This window comes from Triturus cristatus, chromosome 4_1, assembly GCF_964204655.1.
Source record: "Triturus cristatus chromosome 4_1, aTriCri1.1, whole genome shotgun sequence".
NCBI lineage: Eukaryota > Metazoa > Chordata > Amphibia > Caudata > Salamandridae > Triturus > Triturus cristatus.
The window spans coordinates 859,528,894-859,544,837 of NC_140585.1; the positions used below are offsets into that span (position 1 = coordinate 859,528,894).

General features: G+C 48.5%; 1 protein-coding gene across 5 annotated transcripts in view; it reads right to left on the minus strand.

The window, feature by feature from the left end:
• TASOR2 (transcription activation suppressor family member 2) overlaps positions 1-15,944 on the minus strand; it is a 1,022,580-nt gene that overhangs the window by 72,597 nt on the left and 934,039 nt on the right. For all 5 annotated transcript variants that reach the window (XM_085653577.1, XM_085653574.1, XM_085653576.1 and 2 more), the window contains one exon: positions 15,835-15,940. In XM_085653577.1, coding sequence (XP_085509703.1) covers positions 15,835-15,940 — 106 coding nt within the window. The remainder of the gene's footprint in view (positions 1-15,834; positions 15,941-15,944) is intronic.

Here is a 15,944-nt window from a genome sequence, read left to right on the forward strand (position 1 = left end):
TATTTTTAATAAAATATTAAATTCTTATTTTCCCTACTATTGCACTCACTGGAGTGGGAATAGTAATTTTTACCCCTATGCTATCCAACGCTTTCCCTACTGTTGCACTCACTGGAGTGGGAATAGTAAATTTTACCCTCCCGCTATCCAACGCTTTCCCTACTGTTGCACTCTCTGGAGTGGGAATAGTAATTTTTACCCCTACGCCATCTGACGTTTTCCCTACTGTTGCACTCACTGGAGTGGGAATAGTAAATTTTGCGCTCCCGCTATCCAACGCTTTCCCTACTGTTGCACTCTCTGGAGTGGGAATAGTAATTTTTACCCCTACGCTTATCCAACGCTTTCCCTACTGTTGCAGTCTCTGGAGTGGGAATAGTAATTTTTACCCTTACGCTATCCAACGCTTTCCCTACTGTTGCACTCTCTGGAGTGGGAATAGTAATTTTTACCCCTACGCTATCCAACGCTTTCCCTACTGTTGCACTCACTGGAGTGGGAATAGTAATTTTTACCCCTACGCTATCCAACGCTTTCCCTACTGTTGCACTCTCTGGAGTGGGAATAGTAATATTTACCCCTACGCTATCCAATGCTTTCCCTATTATTGCACTCTCTGGAGTGGGAATAGTAATTTTTACCCTCCCGCTATCCAACGCTTTCCCTACTGTTGCACTCTCTGGAGTGGGAATAGTAATTTTTACCCTCCCGCTATCCAACGCTTTCCCTACTATTGCACTTACTGGAGTGGTAATGGTAAATTGTACCCGCCCGCTATCCTACGCAAAAAATATGGAATATGTTTACTTAATAAAATGTTATTATATATGTATAATTTTTTTTTTAACTTACATTAATTATTTATTAATTTGAAAGTTATTTAAGTATTTTTAAGTATGTTTTAGTTAATTATATGTATTATTTCATTAATTTTACATTACTTTTAAGACATTTAAAAAATTCGATATTTTGACCAACTATATTTTTTACAACGATATTTTGGATTCTATATTTTTGTACTTACCTGTTTGTAGATGGGGATTCGATATTTTGGCATTCTATATTTTGTCCTCGATATTTTGCCAGGTCGATATTCTCCTTCTCGATATTTTGTCAGTGATCCGTCAGAGACTACACTGAAACTATTTTAGTCTCAGATGTGGTTGCTATGGCTACCCCAGCTGTCTGGCCCAGTAACCTGGAGAAATACAGACAGAAGCCACTCATCAATGGGGTTGAAGTAGAAGCACTGACGGATACAGGTGCAAGTGTCACCATAGTTACTAAAAAATGTATATCCCCAGAACAGTATATAACTGAACAAACCTATCCAGTTATCAGTGCTTATAACATTACCAAGGTTCATCCAACGGCTATGGTGACATTGAAGTGAGATGGGGTTACTGGCCAAAAGAAGGCATGCGTGTCCTCTGCCATACCAGTTGAATGTCTGCCAGGGAATAATCTAGAGACCTCAACATGGGCTGATGTAGAGATGAGAACCCATGTAGTCATGCTGGGAATACCTGAATGGGTGTATGTAAAAACACGAGCATAGAGCAAAGCTCATGATGAAAAAGAGGTCTAGGAGCCTAGAATAATGGCCCAAACCTCCAAGTGAAAAGGTAGGAAGGCTGGGAAACCAACTTGCACACAGACAGAAGCTCAAGTCCCCTCTCCCCAGGGAAAATGCCTGTCAGCCATTGAAGGAACTGAACCTCAGGAACTTGGGCCTTACACAGCAAAGCTCCTAGGCCCAGGGGGACCTCTAGGGAAGATCTATACCAGGGACAAAAAACATCTCCCATCCTTGAAAGCCTGGGACAGCAAGCTGATGCACTGGAGAAATATGATTTCAGTGGATCCTAGAGGACCTATTGGGAGGAAGGACTCCTATACACGGAGGTGGGAGATACCTAACCTGGCACCACTAAGAGAGTGGTAGTGCCTCTGATGTTCAGGGAGTTTCCACTCACTTTGGCACATGACATTCCCCTAGCTGAGCATCTTGGACAGACAAACTTGGAGTAGGTTGGTTACCCACTCCTACTGGTCAAGCATGTCCAAGAAAGTAAAGGGGTTCTGTAACTCCTATGTTATCTGTCAAGCCAAAGCAAGACAGGTAGCTAACCAAAGGGCCACTTAATTCCCTTACCAGTCGTTGGGGTTCCCTTTAAAAGGGTAGGGATCAACATTGTTGGTCCCCTTGACCCTCAAATAGCTTCCGGCAAGAGGTTTATTCTGGTGGTAGTGGATCATGCCACCAGGTATCCCGAGACTATTCCCCTTAGGACTGTCACTGCTAATGCAGTTGCCAGTGCCCTTTTAAGTATTTTTACTAGAGTGGGTTTACCTACGGAGGTGGCTTCAAACAGAGGTAGTAACTTCATGTCTGCTTATCTGACAGCAATGTGACTTAAAAGTTCAGCACCTCATATCACCCACAAACTAATGGTCTAATTGAAAGGTTCAACAATACCATGAAAGGTATGATTATGGGACTTCCAGACAAACTCAGAAGGAGATGAGATGGCCTGTTGCCATGCCTGCTTTTTGCCTATAGAGAAGTGCCACAGAAAGGAGTGGGCTTAAGTCCTTTTGAGCTTCTGTTTAGTCATCCTGTTAGAGATCCTATAAATCTGGTGAGGGGAGGTTGGGAGAAGCCACTCAAAGAGCCAAAGCTTGACATAGTGAACTATGTACTTGGCCTTCGTTCAAGGATGGCTGAATACATGGAGAAAGCAAGCCACAACCTTGAGGCAAGCCAAGAGCTACAGAAGCAATGGTTTGACAAAAAGGCTGCACTGGTTGAATTTCAACCAGGGAAAAATGTATGGGTATTGGAGTCTGTGCCACCTAGAGCCCTCCAGGACAAATGAATTGAACCCTACCCTATCCTTGAAAGGAAAGGGTAGGTCACCTACTTGGTGGACCCTGGCACTTACAGGAGCCCTTGAGGGTCATCTATGTGAATCGTCTTAAACCATGCTCATGGTCAATGATGAGGATCAGGAAGAAGAGAGTGAACCTCTCTCTGACCTCCTCTCTAACAAGCCTAAAGATGGGTCTGTTGAAGGAGTTGCCTTGTCAGACACCCTTATTGCCCAACAGCAAACTGACTTCAGGCAAGTCCTGAGCAGAATGCTGAGCTGGTCAGACCACCTGGTGCACACACGATGTGGAGAATAGAGACAGCCTACCTGTCAAAAATAAAATTTACAGTCTGACCAAGTTATGGAAAGCATCAGAGCTGAAGTCAGGAGATGCTGGCACTACGAATGATTGAACCCTCTGAGGGTCCCTGGGCCAGTCCAGTTCTCTTAGTCCCCAAACCTCATTCCGAGAGAGGTAAACCAGAGCTGAGGTTTTGTGTGGACTACAGGGGTTTCAATGCAGCCACCAAGACTGATACTCACCTGATGAACTGATTGACAGGTTGGGTGCATCAAAGTTTCTCAGAACGTTTGACTTAACATTAGGGTATTCGCAGATTGGCCTCACCCCAGGAGTCAAAGAGAAATCATCATTCTCTACCCCAGATGGGCATTGCCAGTTTACTGAGATGCCATTTGGTCTAAAGAATGCCCCTGCATTCTTCTAGAGGGTGGTGAATAAAGTCCTGGCAGGGCTGGAGTCTTTTAGTGTAGCATAACGTGATGATACTGCTGTCTAAAGCTCCACTTGGCAGGATCACCTAATCCACCTTGGAAAGGTACTTGAGGCCCTGCAGAAGGCAGGTCTCACTATCAATGTCAGCAAGTGCCAGATACAACAGGGATCAGTTGTATACTTTGGCCACCTTGTAGGTGGAGGCTAGGTTCAATCCTTACAGTCCAAGATACAGACTATTCTGGATTGGGAGGCTCCAACGACCAGACTCAAGTCAGGGCATTTTTTGGATTGACTGGGTACCACAGGAGGTTTGTGAAGGGGTATGGTACTATTGTAGCACCCCTCACAGAACTGACCTCCAAAAAGCAACCAAAGAAAGTAAACTGGACTGTGAGCTGTCAAAAGGCATTTGACACTCTGAAGGAAACAATGTGCTCAGAACCAATTTTAAAAGCTCCAGATTAACCGAAGAAGTTCATTATTCAGACTGATGCTTCTGAGCATAGGATAGGAGCAGTCCTATCCCATACCAACCATGATGGCCAGAATCCGCCTGTTGCTTTTATTAGCAGAAGGTTACTCCCCAGAGAACGGGGTTGCAGTGCCATTCAGAGGGAAGAGTTAGCCCCGTCTGCCTGCTGAGGTTTGAGACGCTAGACACTCCAAGAGCCCCCATGCACCAATACCCTGAAACGGGGTGGCTGAATCAACCAAAGCTTGTGTGTGTCCAGCCCGGACACCACTGCTGTGGAAACCGACCTGCATGAGGAGGGACATCAGGACCCACGACGATAGTAGCCCTGCTGTCTTATTTTTCATTTCCTCTACAGGTGATGTGAGAACCTTGAGAGAATCAAACACAAGTGGCCAGCCAGCCAAATACCTTTGCACCAGACCCTACAGCCTAGGTTCACGACTACTGACTGTGTCTCCATTGGCCTAAAGGTCCTTGTGATCTGAATCCCTCTCCAGGCTCCCCCAGACTTTTCCCTGAAGAACAAGTTACTTACCTTCGGTAACGCTTTTTCTGGTGGATACAGTATCTGCCCGTGGATTCCTCACCTTGTGAATATTCCCTGCGCCAGCATTCCACTGAACTTTTCTTTCCCAGCACTCCACGTCGACGTGGGCGACGTCATAATGCATCGGCTCCGCTCGCGACTCCGTACGACGTCACCGGAGCCATAAGAAGCCCACGTCGGCGTGATGACGTCAGTTCCACCCATTTTTTCCGAGCCTTCGAGGCGAACAGGTGGACCAACGACAGACTCAAAGTATACACAGTATACAGTATACCAACAAATATACACAGTATACAAAGGAAAAGGATGCCAAATAAACAAGCATTTCCAACAAATGTGCAAGCATTTCAAACAAGACTTATTTCATGGTATACAAAGGTGGACAACGGGGAGGCGGGTGGGTCAGTGAGGAATCCACAGGCAGATACTGTATCCACCAGAAAAAGCGTTACCGAAGGTAAGTAACTTGTTCTTCTGATGGATACATCTGCCAATGGATTCCTCACCTTGTGAATAGATTCCCACAGCAGTCCCACTCCCGGAGGTGGGTGTCCACCTTCCTATACCAAAAAGTCTTGTCACACAGAGCGCGCGAAGTGGCCCTCCCTCCTCATCTCGGAGTCCAAGCAATAATGCTTTGCGAAAGTATGGAGGGAGATCCAAGTCGCGGCTTTACAAATATCTGCCACAGGAACACCCCGGGCCAAAGCGGATGTAGATGACTTTGCTCTAGTCGAATGAGCTCTAATGCCCTCAGGAGGAGTCTTACCAGCCAGGGCGTAGCAGATCTTGATGGCAAGGATGATCCATCTCGATAGCGTGCGCTTGTGCACCGCTTTACCCTTCGAATGACCAACGTAGCCAATGAACAGTTGATCATCTAGACGAAAGTCTTTAGTCCTGTCCAGATAAAATCTCACAGCCCTCTTTGGGTCCAGGCGATGGAGTCTTTCCTCCTCTTTGGAAGGATGAGGAGGTGGATAAAAAACAGGGAGAGTAATGGACTGCCCCAAATGAATCGGAGTAACTACTTTAGGCAGGAAAGCAGCCCTGGTCCTAAGTACCATCCTTTCAGCATGTAATGTGAGAAAAGGGGGTCTAGAACTAAGAGCTTGGAGCTCACTCACCCTCCTTGCCGAGGTTATGGCTACAAGAAAAACCACCTTAAAGGACAACAGCCTCAACGGACAGCTATGTAGAGGCTCAAAAGGGGACCCAATCAGAAAGGTTAAAACAAGATTAAGGTCCCACTGAGGCATTACAAAAGGAGTGGGAGGAAACATGTTTGTAAGGCCCTTGATAAACCTCAGAACAACCGGAGATTTAAATAGTGACGGCTGATCAGGAAGGCATAGAAAAGCCGATAAGGCCGAAAGATAGCCCTTGACCGTGGCCACAGCACAGCCCTGCTGAGCCAAGGAAAGAGCAAACTGGAGCACATCAGAAAGATGGGCCTTTAAAGGGTCAATGGACCTCTCTCCACACCATTTAACAAACTTGGACCACCTGTAGGAGTAAATGGACTTGGTGGAGTGTCGCCTGGCCGATAAAATAACGTCCACCACATCAGGCGGGAGAGAGAATGAACTCAGGTTGCCCCGTTCAAACTCCAGGCAGGAAGGTGTAAGCTCTGGAGGTGGGGGTGTAGAACCTGCCCCTCCGACTGCGAGAGGAGGTCTGCCCTCAGAGGGAGACGGAGCGGAGGGCACGAGGAGAGGTGGAGAAGATCTGTATACCACACCCTTCTTGGGCAATCCGGGGCGACCAAAATAACTTGGGCCCGGTCTTGGCGAATCTTCCTCAGAACCCGAGGAATCAAGGGTATGGGAGGAAACGCGTAAAGGAGTTGCGAGCCCCAACTCAACTGAAACGCGTCCCCCAATGCCCCCTGCATCGGATACTGGAGACTGCAAAATGACGGGCAGTGCGCGTTCTCGCAGGTGGCGAACAGGTCCACCCAAGGGGTTCCCCACGTCCGAAAGACGTAACGAACCACCTCCGGATGGAGCCTCCACTCGTGGTCGGCGGAGAACTGCCGACTAAGACTGTCCGCACGCACGTTCAGCACCCCGGCCAGATGATTTGCCATCAGACAAATCTGATGGCCCTGAGCCCAGGACCAGAGACGCAGAGCCTCTCTGCAGAGACAACGCGACCCCACTCCTCCCTGCTTGTTGACATACCACATCGCGGTAGTGTTGTCCGTCAGGACTTGAACCGACTGGCCGCGAAGGGAAGGGAGGAAGGCCTTGAGCGCCAAACGAATCGCCCGCAATTCCAAAAGGTTGATGTGAAGCAACCTCTCCTCTGGAGACCAAAGACCCTTGATCTCCAGATCCCCCAGATGAGCACCCCACCCTAGGGTGGATGCATCCGTTATCACTGTGGCCACCGATGGAGGAAGATGGAAGGGCTTTCCTTGGGACAGATTGCCCCCCACGCTCCACCAAGATAGATCCGCTGCAGCTTCTCCGGAGGTCCTGATCGACTCCCTGAGATCTCCATTGTGCTGAAACCACTGCCTGCGGAGGCACCACTGGAGCGCCCTCATGTGCCAGCGTGCATGATTGACCAACAGAATGCAGGAGGCGAACAGACCGAGCAGGCAAAGGACCTTCTGAACTGGAACAACCGCTCCATTGTGGAATAAAGGGACCATCTCCTGAATGTCGAGAATCCTTTGAGGAGGAGGGAATGCTCGACACACAGTAGTGTCCAGTACCGCCCCTATGAACAGGCTGCGTTGAGAGGGCACCAGGTGAGATTTGGGCACATTGACCGAGAAACCCAAATCGAATAACAGCCGAGATGTTACCTGCAGATGATGCTGCACCATCTCTGGGGACTCTGCCTTCAGAAGCTTGTCGTCCAGGTAGGGGAAAACCGGAATCCCCGACCTCCTGAGATGAGCAGCCACCACCGCCATCACCTTTGTGAAGACTCGAGGTGCGGTAGTAAGACCAAACGGGAGGACCGCAAACTGGTAGTGTTGCGACCCAACCGTAAAACGGAGATCCTTCCTGTGCGACTTCAGGATTGGGACATGAAAGTATGCATCCTGCAAGTCGAGCGATACCATCCAGTCTCCTTGCTGCAACGCTTGAAGAACCTGCGCAAGGGTCAGCATCTTGAATTTCTCCTGTTTCAGGTAAAAGTTCAAGATTCTGAGGTCCAGTATCGGACGCAATCTGCCGTCCTTTTTGGGAATCAGGAAATACCGGGAGTAGAACCCCTGACCCCTTTCCTGCTCCGGAACCACCTCTATTGCACCCTTCTGAAGCAAGGCTAGAACCTCTTTCTGCAGGAGAAGCAGATGGTCTTCCGAGCAATAACCTTGGCAAGGAGGGTAAGGGGGAGGAAACTCCCGAAAGGGAAGGGCGTACCCAGTCTCCACGAGGTCCAAAACCCAAAGGTCTGTTGTAATAGATTTCCAACCCCGTAGAAAGTAGGACACCCGACCCCCCACAGGACTTACATGATCCGGGATGGGGGATCTAGGGCTGCTTCCCTGAAGCCTCATTGGGAGCAGAGGAGGAGGACGAAGAAGAGGGGTTGGGACCAGAACCTCTCCGACCCCTTTGCTTCCCTCTATAGGACCTATAGAGGGGATTCTGTTGTTGCTGCTGCTGCTGCTGAGGCTGTCGGAAGGAGCGAAAGGATGATCTTCCGAAACCCCTAAACTTTCTAAAAGCTGAACCCCTAGCAGGCGCCTGCAGACCCAAGGACTTTGCCGTCAATCTTCTGTCCTTAAATCGTTGTAGAGCAGAGTCTGCCTTCTCCCCAAACAGTTTCTGTCCGTCGAATGGCAGATCCACCAATGTGGCCTGAACATCCGCAGAGAATCCAGAGGAACGGAGCCACGCCTGTCTCCTCGCAGCTATAGATGAACCCATAATTCTTGCCACCGAATCCGCCGTATCCAGCCCTGACTGGATCACCTGTCTGGCAGCCGCCTGAGTGTCCGCAACCACCTCCAAGAAGGACGTCTTATCACCCTCTGGCAATTTAGGGGCTAAAGATTTTATAGAGTCCATCAAGGCATGAACATAACGTCCCAGCAGACACGTGGCATTAGATGACTTCAGTGCCATACTTCCTGAAGAGAAAGACTTTTTAGCCGCCTGGTCGATTTTTTTGGACTCCCTATCTGCTGGAGACGGAGGGAAAGCACCCGAAGCATGTTTCGAACAAGAAGCCTGCACAACTAGGCTCTCTGGAGATGGGTGCGTTGACAAAAAATCAGGATCCCCAGGTGCCACCCTGTACCTTCTTGCCACCTGTCTGGAAACCGCCGGAGAAGAAAGAGGTTTCCTCCACACCTCCAAAACCGGCTCCAAGATGGCCTCATTGAAAGGCAACAACGGCTCCGAAGTTGATGTCGGAGAGTGCAACACCTCCGTAAGCAAGTTAGACTTGTACTCCACAGAGGGCAGCTGCAAATCTAACAGATCTGCGGCCTTCTTAATTACCACATGGTATTTTCCTACTCTGGGGTCGTATCCAAACCACTTGCTTCTTCTATTCCCTCAAATTCATCAGAAGAAGTGTCCACTTCACCTTCCTCCACCTCTGCTCTATACCTTCCTTCTTCCAATACCCTTTGTGCCGCCCTTCTTGATCGAATCCGAGGAGCCGGCGTCGTCGACGTCGTACGCGGCGTCGGTGGAGCCAGAGGTACCGGAGTCGGCAGAGCCACAGAAGGAGTCGGCGGCGCCGGACGCGGCGCCGTCGGCAACGGCGTTGAAGAAGGCTCCGAAACAGGATGATCCATCCGAAGCATTGACGGATCCCCAGTCGGCGCCGGAAACTGCCACGAAGGCGCCATCGGCATAAAGGGCAGAAAGGGGGCCTGAGCATAATGCTGCGGCACCCCTAGCGTATATGCCATAGGACCCACGGGACCAGTTGGTGCTCCGGATGGGAAGGCCGCCCTATTAAATATACCATACATGGCATTTAGAAATTGCGTCGAATTGGTACCTGGAGCCGGGAATTGTGGATAAGGAACAGAACCTGTATCCCTTTGTGGAGTATCCGGCGTCGGCTCCGCAGTGTCTTCTACCGGAGCCGCAGATTCATCAGGCACCGGAGTAGGCTCTTCCTGTTCCTGCTCATCAATAGAAACCTCCGACTCCACTCGAACCGGAGACGACGCCTTTGACGGAGCTGGTGACTGCGCCGGGGACTGCGCCGATGAACGCGCTGGAGCCCGCTTCGGCGAAGGAGATCCTCTCGGAGACTTCGAAGGAGAAGGAGAAGGTGACAAGTCCTTGCTTCGACGCCGACGGGGCGAAGTCGACCTCGATTTCCTGTTCTTCGAGGACCGACGTAGAGAAGAATGCCTTCTTTTTTTATGATGCTTCTTCGACTTCGACGACCTCGAAGTCGACGACTCCCGCCTCGACTTCTCCTTCTTCCTCCCTTTTTTCTCCTCACCGGTCTTTTTCATAAAGAGTTTAGTCTTCCTCTCCTTCAGTGCTTTAGGATTCATCCTCCTACAGCACACACAATCTTCCACATCGTGGTCCGAAGAAAGGCACCACAAGCAGTCTTGATGCGGATCAGTCATGGACATTAGACCTCCACATTCCCTACAGGGCTTAAAGCCCGACTTCCTCGTCGAAGACATACCAGATTTTCAACAGTAACACAGCAACACTACAAAGTAGCTAGAGAGCACTGAAAAAAACCGTTGCGCGTCGACGGCGCGGAAAAAAGGGAACTGACGTCATCACGCCGACGTGGGCTTCTTATGGCTCCGGTGACGTCGTACGGAGTCGGGAGCAAAGCCGATGCATTATGACGTCGTCGATGTGGAGTGCTGGGAAAGATAAGTTCCGTGGAATGCTGACGCAGGGGATATTCACAAGGTGAGGAATCCACTGGCAGATGTATCCATCAGAATCTCTTCTTGCAGCTTCCTTGTTTCAGGTACCATTGACTTTAACAGTGTAGGCTCAAGGCTACCATCCTGACCAGTACCTCTGCACCCAGACACACCAGGGCAGGTAAGCCGAAATTGATTGTGGCCCCTAAGTACCTTAATTCCTAAAGGGCAGCTCCGTACATCAACCGCAAATATATTTGTGCTGTGTATGTTTTTCCCCCATAGGATAACATTACTGCGTTCAAGGCTCAGATCTCAAAAATCATTTGAGCATTTTTACTGTTTTCTTATGAAATCACTAACTTGAAAGTACTTACCGGATTCTGAATATTTTGGTGTCTAAATTCATACAAAAATGTGTTATCTTTCTAAATTGGTCTTATATTTCTTCTTGTGTGCGTTTCCTATTTATTGACTCCTGTGTATATAACAAATGCTTAACACTCCTCTAAGATAAATCTAAGCTGCTTGACCACACTACCACAAATAGAGCACTTGGGATTATTAAAGTAACCCCTGTAAACTAATAAGGGTTGTTTGGACTTTTTGCATGGTGTGCTCTTACATTGTTACTAATACATAAAATGCTAGCTTCCTACACCAAACCCTCAGGTGGTTGCATCTAGGCCAATGCGTACCAGATTTTAATGCAAAGCAAGATTCAACGGGAAATGGCCCGTTTCTGTACAACCTTTCTCTTCTTCGCTCTGACATACCGCATGAAGAGTTGATCATCCACCCGGAACTCTTTCATGCAGTAACGGTAGAGTGACAATGCTCTTTTTGGTTTCAGTCGGTAAAGTCGAAGGGATGGGCTAGCTTAAATGAAAGGGAGTAACTAACTGGGGAGAGAATGTGGCCTAACGTCAAGGATGGTCGACCTCGGAGCTGGGGAACCGGGTTCGAGTCTGGGCAGGGATGCTCAACATTCTGTGATTCTGGGCAAATCACTTAATCTCTCCATGCCTAACAAAATGAATGTGTCCGCGTCTGTAACGTAACTGGTACTCATGTAAAGTTCTCTGATACCTTCAGGTCTAATTTGCACTATATGAAACTCCACAAAAATAAAGAAACTTTTAGTAGAAAGGAAGCTCTAGTCGGTAGATCCAGTTGTCTGGGTTGATGTTCAGTTATGGAGGCTTGGATGACAAAGGCTGAAGCTCACAAACCCTCCAGGGCAGATGCAATTGCCACCAGGAAGGCAGTCTTGATGGTATGGAGCCTGAGAGGACAGTTGTGCAAGGGGTCACAGGGAGCGCACATCAGGAATGTCAGGACTTGATTAAGATCCCACTGAGGCATGACAGAAGGAGGAGTAAACACATGATGCAAACCTTTCAAGAACCTGTGTACAACAGAAGATTTGAACAGAGATGGTTGGTCAGGAAGCCAAAGAAAGGCTGAGATATAAGAAAGATAACCGTTTAAGGTGGCCAGAGCAGAGCCATGCTGGGCAAGGGAAAGAATAAAGAGAAGACCCTGAGAAAGGAGGGCAGAAAGGGGGTCAACCTGCTTTTCTGCACACCACCAACTTGCCCCAATGGCAGGCGTATACTGTTTTAGTGCAGAGAGGCCTGGCTGCCAGGATCACATTGCAGACATCGGGCTGTAGGTCAAAGGCTGCTAACAGAAGGTCGTTCCGAAGGCGCAGCCTGATCGTCGGATTGAGGGCCATGCACAAAAGCTCGGGATACCAAACTCTCCGAGCCCAGTCCAGAGACCAGAATGATTTGGGCCCTGTAGTTCCTGATCTTGAGAACTCTGGGCAGTAGTGGTATGGGTGGAAATAGGTACAGGAGGCCTGAGCTCTACTCAAGATAAAGTGTCTCTGAGCAAGAGCCACCTTGAAAACTCCAATCTGCAGAACTGCTGACATTGTGCGTTCTTCCCTGCCTTGCTTCTCTCCTCTCTGCTGAAATAGACCTTACACCACCACCTCCAGATGGAGACACCATTCGCGATCTGCTAGGCATCGTCAGCTGAGTTTAATTGCTCTGGTATTCAGAGAACCCGCCAGGAGTTGAACCCCCATGGAAATGCCCTGCCATTCCAGCCATGTCCAGATCGCAGGGCCTCTTGACAAAGGGTCCACTACCCCTCTCCGCTCTGCTTGTTGCAGTACCATATGGCGATGGTGTTTGCTGTAAACACTTGCACTAGCTTGCCCTCGATGGAGGGTAGAAAGGCTTTTAATGCCAGCTGGATCGCTCGTAGCCCCTGTAGGTTAATGTGGGGTCTGGATTCTGCCGGAGACCAGAGGCCTCTGATCTCCACCTCTCCCAGATGGCTGTCCCATCCCAGGAGTGACGCATCTGTCACCACTGTCAGATCTGGTTGGGGAAGGTAGAAGGGTCTGCCGCTGAACCAACTGCAGTTAACCCCCACTGAAGATCTCTTGAAGTTCCCTCTGAGATTTGGACCATGTCAGAGAGATTCCCCTGATGCTGCGGCCCCTAGAACTTCAGGTTACACTGCAGAGCCTGCATATGCCCGCAGGCGTGGGTCACCAACAGAGTGCAGATGGCCAAGAGGCTCTGCAGCATCAGAGTCAGTCTCACCGAAATCCAGGCTAGAGGACAAAACATCAGAATCATAGCCTGAATATCCTAGACTCGCCATTTAGGAGGACAGGTCCGAAACTGCACCGTGTCCAGAACAGCTCCGATGAAAGGGAGTGCCTGAGAGGGGCATTTATAGTGAACTCCAGCAAATGCAGGAGGCCCGTCATAGTCTGGTGGTGGGAGACAACAGCCTGGGGGAGCTCGCCTTCAACAGTCAGTCGTTGAGATAAGAGAAGCCTGGCACCCTGATCTCAGCAAATGAGCTGCAACCATCGCCTTCACCTTGGTGAACACCTGAGGGGCACTGGTAAGGCCAAAAGGGAGCACAGTGAACTGAAAGTGTTCGTGGCTCACAGTGAACCGCAGGTAACTCCTGTGGGCGGGCAGGACCGGAATGTGGAGATATCCGTCCGCAAGTCCAACACCACCATCCCGTCTCCCAGGCTCAGGGCAGACAACACCTGAGCGAGTGTGAGCATTTTGAATTTCTCCTTTGTCAGGAAGAAATTGTGAGGACGCAGGTCTAGGATATGATTAAGGCCTCAGTCCTTCCTATGCACCAGAAAGTAGCAGGAATAACAACCACGACTTTGCCTGGTGTCATCACCCTCTCTATAGCTGCCTTGCCGAAGAGAGCCTTCACTTCCTGGCGGAGCAAAGAAAGATTGTCCTTCGTAAGCCAGTCACAAGCAGGTGGCATGGGTGGAGGGGCAGTCTCGAAGGGGAGGGAGTACCCCTCCGGACAATCTGCAGAACCCATTGATCCGTTGTTCTAGACTGCCAGTGGTGCCGATGATGGCAGAGCCTGCCTCCTACTGGCTGCCCATGATGATAAGGGCAAAAAGAACAATTGATGGACTGAATACTAAACAATCTCAAACATTCACCTCCAGTACAGAGATCTGGGCCTAAATCCATTGTTCTTTTGCTCACCATGCCATTCCAGTTTGGACCCAGCCATATGCAAATCAGTGTTTACCCTGCTCCCCATGGGCACAGTCCAGCTCGAACTGCAAAACCAAAACCTCCCTGGATTTGAAACAAGCATCCTGGGACTGGTTTTGGGGTATCACCCCATATCAGCCAGGCTAGCTTGAATCCAGTGACACAGCGAGCATGAAACCCGCGTTTGGGCATACCCGTCCCACTCGAGGTGACAAATATAAAAAGAACAATTGATGGATGGAATGCTGAACAATGTCAAACATTCACGCCCAGTACGGAGATCTGGGCTGAATATCGGTTTTTTTGCTCACCATGCCATTCCAGTTTGGACCCAGCCATATGCAAATCAGTCTTCACACTGCTCCCCATGGGAACAGTTCAGCCCGAACTGTCAGGCCTGGTCCTCTCTGAACTGGAAACAAGCATGTTGTGACTGTTCCCATGGGGATCGGGCCGAGACTGATTTGCATATGGCTGGGTAAAAACTGGGGTGGCGTCGTGAGCAATACAACAATGGATGAAACCCAGATCTGTGACTGGTGGTAAATGTTTGATTTGTTCAGCATTCCACCCATCATCTGTTCTTTTTGCTTTTGTCACCGTAAGTGAGAAGGGTATGCCCAGACATGGGTACCATGGTTACTGTGCCACTGGATTCAAGCTAGCCTAGCTGATGTTGGGTGATACCCCCGAAAACGGTCCCAGGATGCTTGTTTCAGGTTCAGAAAGGACCTGGTCAGGCAGTTCGGGCTGGACTGTTCCCATGAGGAGAAGGGTCAAGACTGGTTTGCATATGACTGGGTGCAGACTGGGGTGGCATGTGGAGAAAAAAAGGGATTAAACACAGATCTGTGACTTGGGGTGAATGTTTGCATTGTTCAGTATTCTGTTCCTCATTTGTTCCTTTTCCATTTTTAGGAGGGCCATGTAAGCACTGACCAGTGTTTGTGACAAGGCAGAGTCCTGGGCATCAATGACATTGATAAAGGATATTCTGGAGAGAAATTGGAGTGGTTCTGTAAGAACGACACAAACCATGGCAAAGCAGTTCTTATGATGTGTGCCGAAGTGTCGCCAAAGATATGTTGTAAACAGGGTGAGTTAATGTATTTGAATGAATGCAACTATTTTATTAACAAATCAATTTGATAAAGACTGGAGTGGTGCTGGCTGTTATCTAAATGGAAGAATCAGTAAAATGAATCTTAAGTCTTTCACTCGAAATGCAAATGGCCTGGGGCATGAAATGAAAAATGCAACCGTTTCCAATATTTGTATTGACTTAGGATGGATGTAGCATTGCTCCAGGAGTTTCATCTAAAGATAAACTTAACTAATTCTAAAACACTGCCCAAATGTTTGATTATAAGATACCATATGAATTGGTCAGACTCTTAAACTGCAGTAAGGCGGCCTCTTAGTTTATTTGAGCAACGTTTTAAGGCATTAGAAAAGTGTTGGACATTTCTATGCAGCATTTTTATCGGAAATTGATGGAGATAAATTCTAAGATGCATGGTGACTGGAAATGGAAAATGTACTAAAGATTTTATATGCATTTAATCAATGCTATAGACAGACGGCTACCTTCGGTGACTTTCATATGCATATACAATTAACATATTTGGAACAATGAGAAGAAAAAAAGACATGGATATAAGCATATCTTGATAAAGGATTACTGTAGTCTAGTTACATACCTCACCCTTTAAAAGATTAATCAAGAACAACCCTGTAGCAAAGTTGCTATTTAAAGTGGTTAAACATGCATAAAAATAAAATACAAGTAGAATTTAAATGTTACCTAGATACTTCTTTCATCTTTTTCCTTTCCCTGTGGTGAAGGAACCACTTCCACTTCTCATGTCGATTCAGCTTTTCCAAAAGTTTGAGAATGTCCTGTAATTGCCCTGC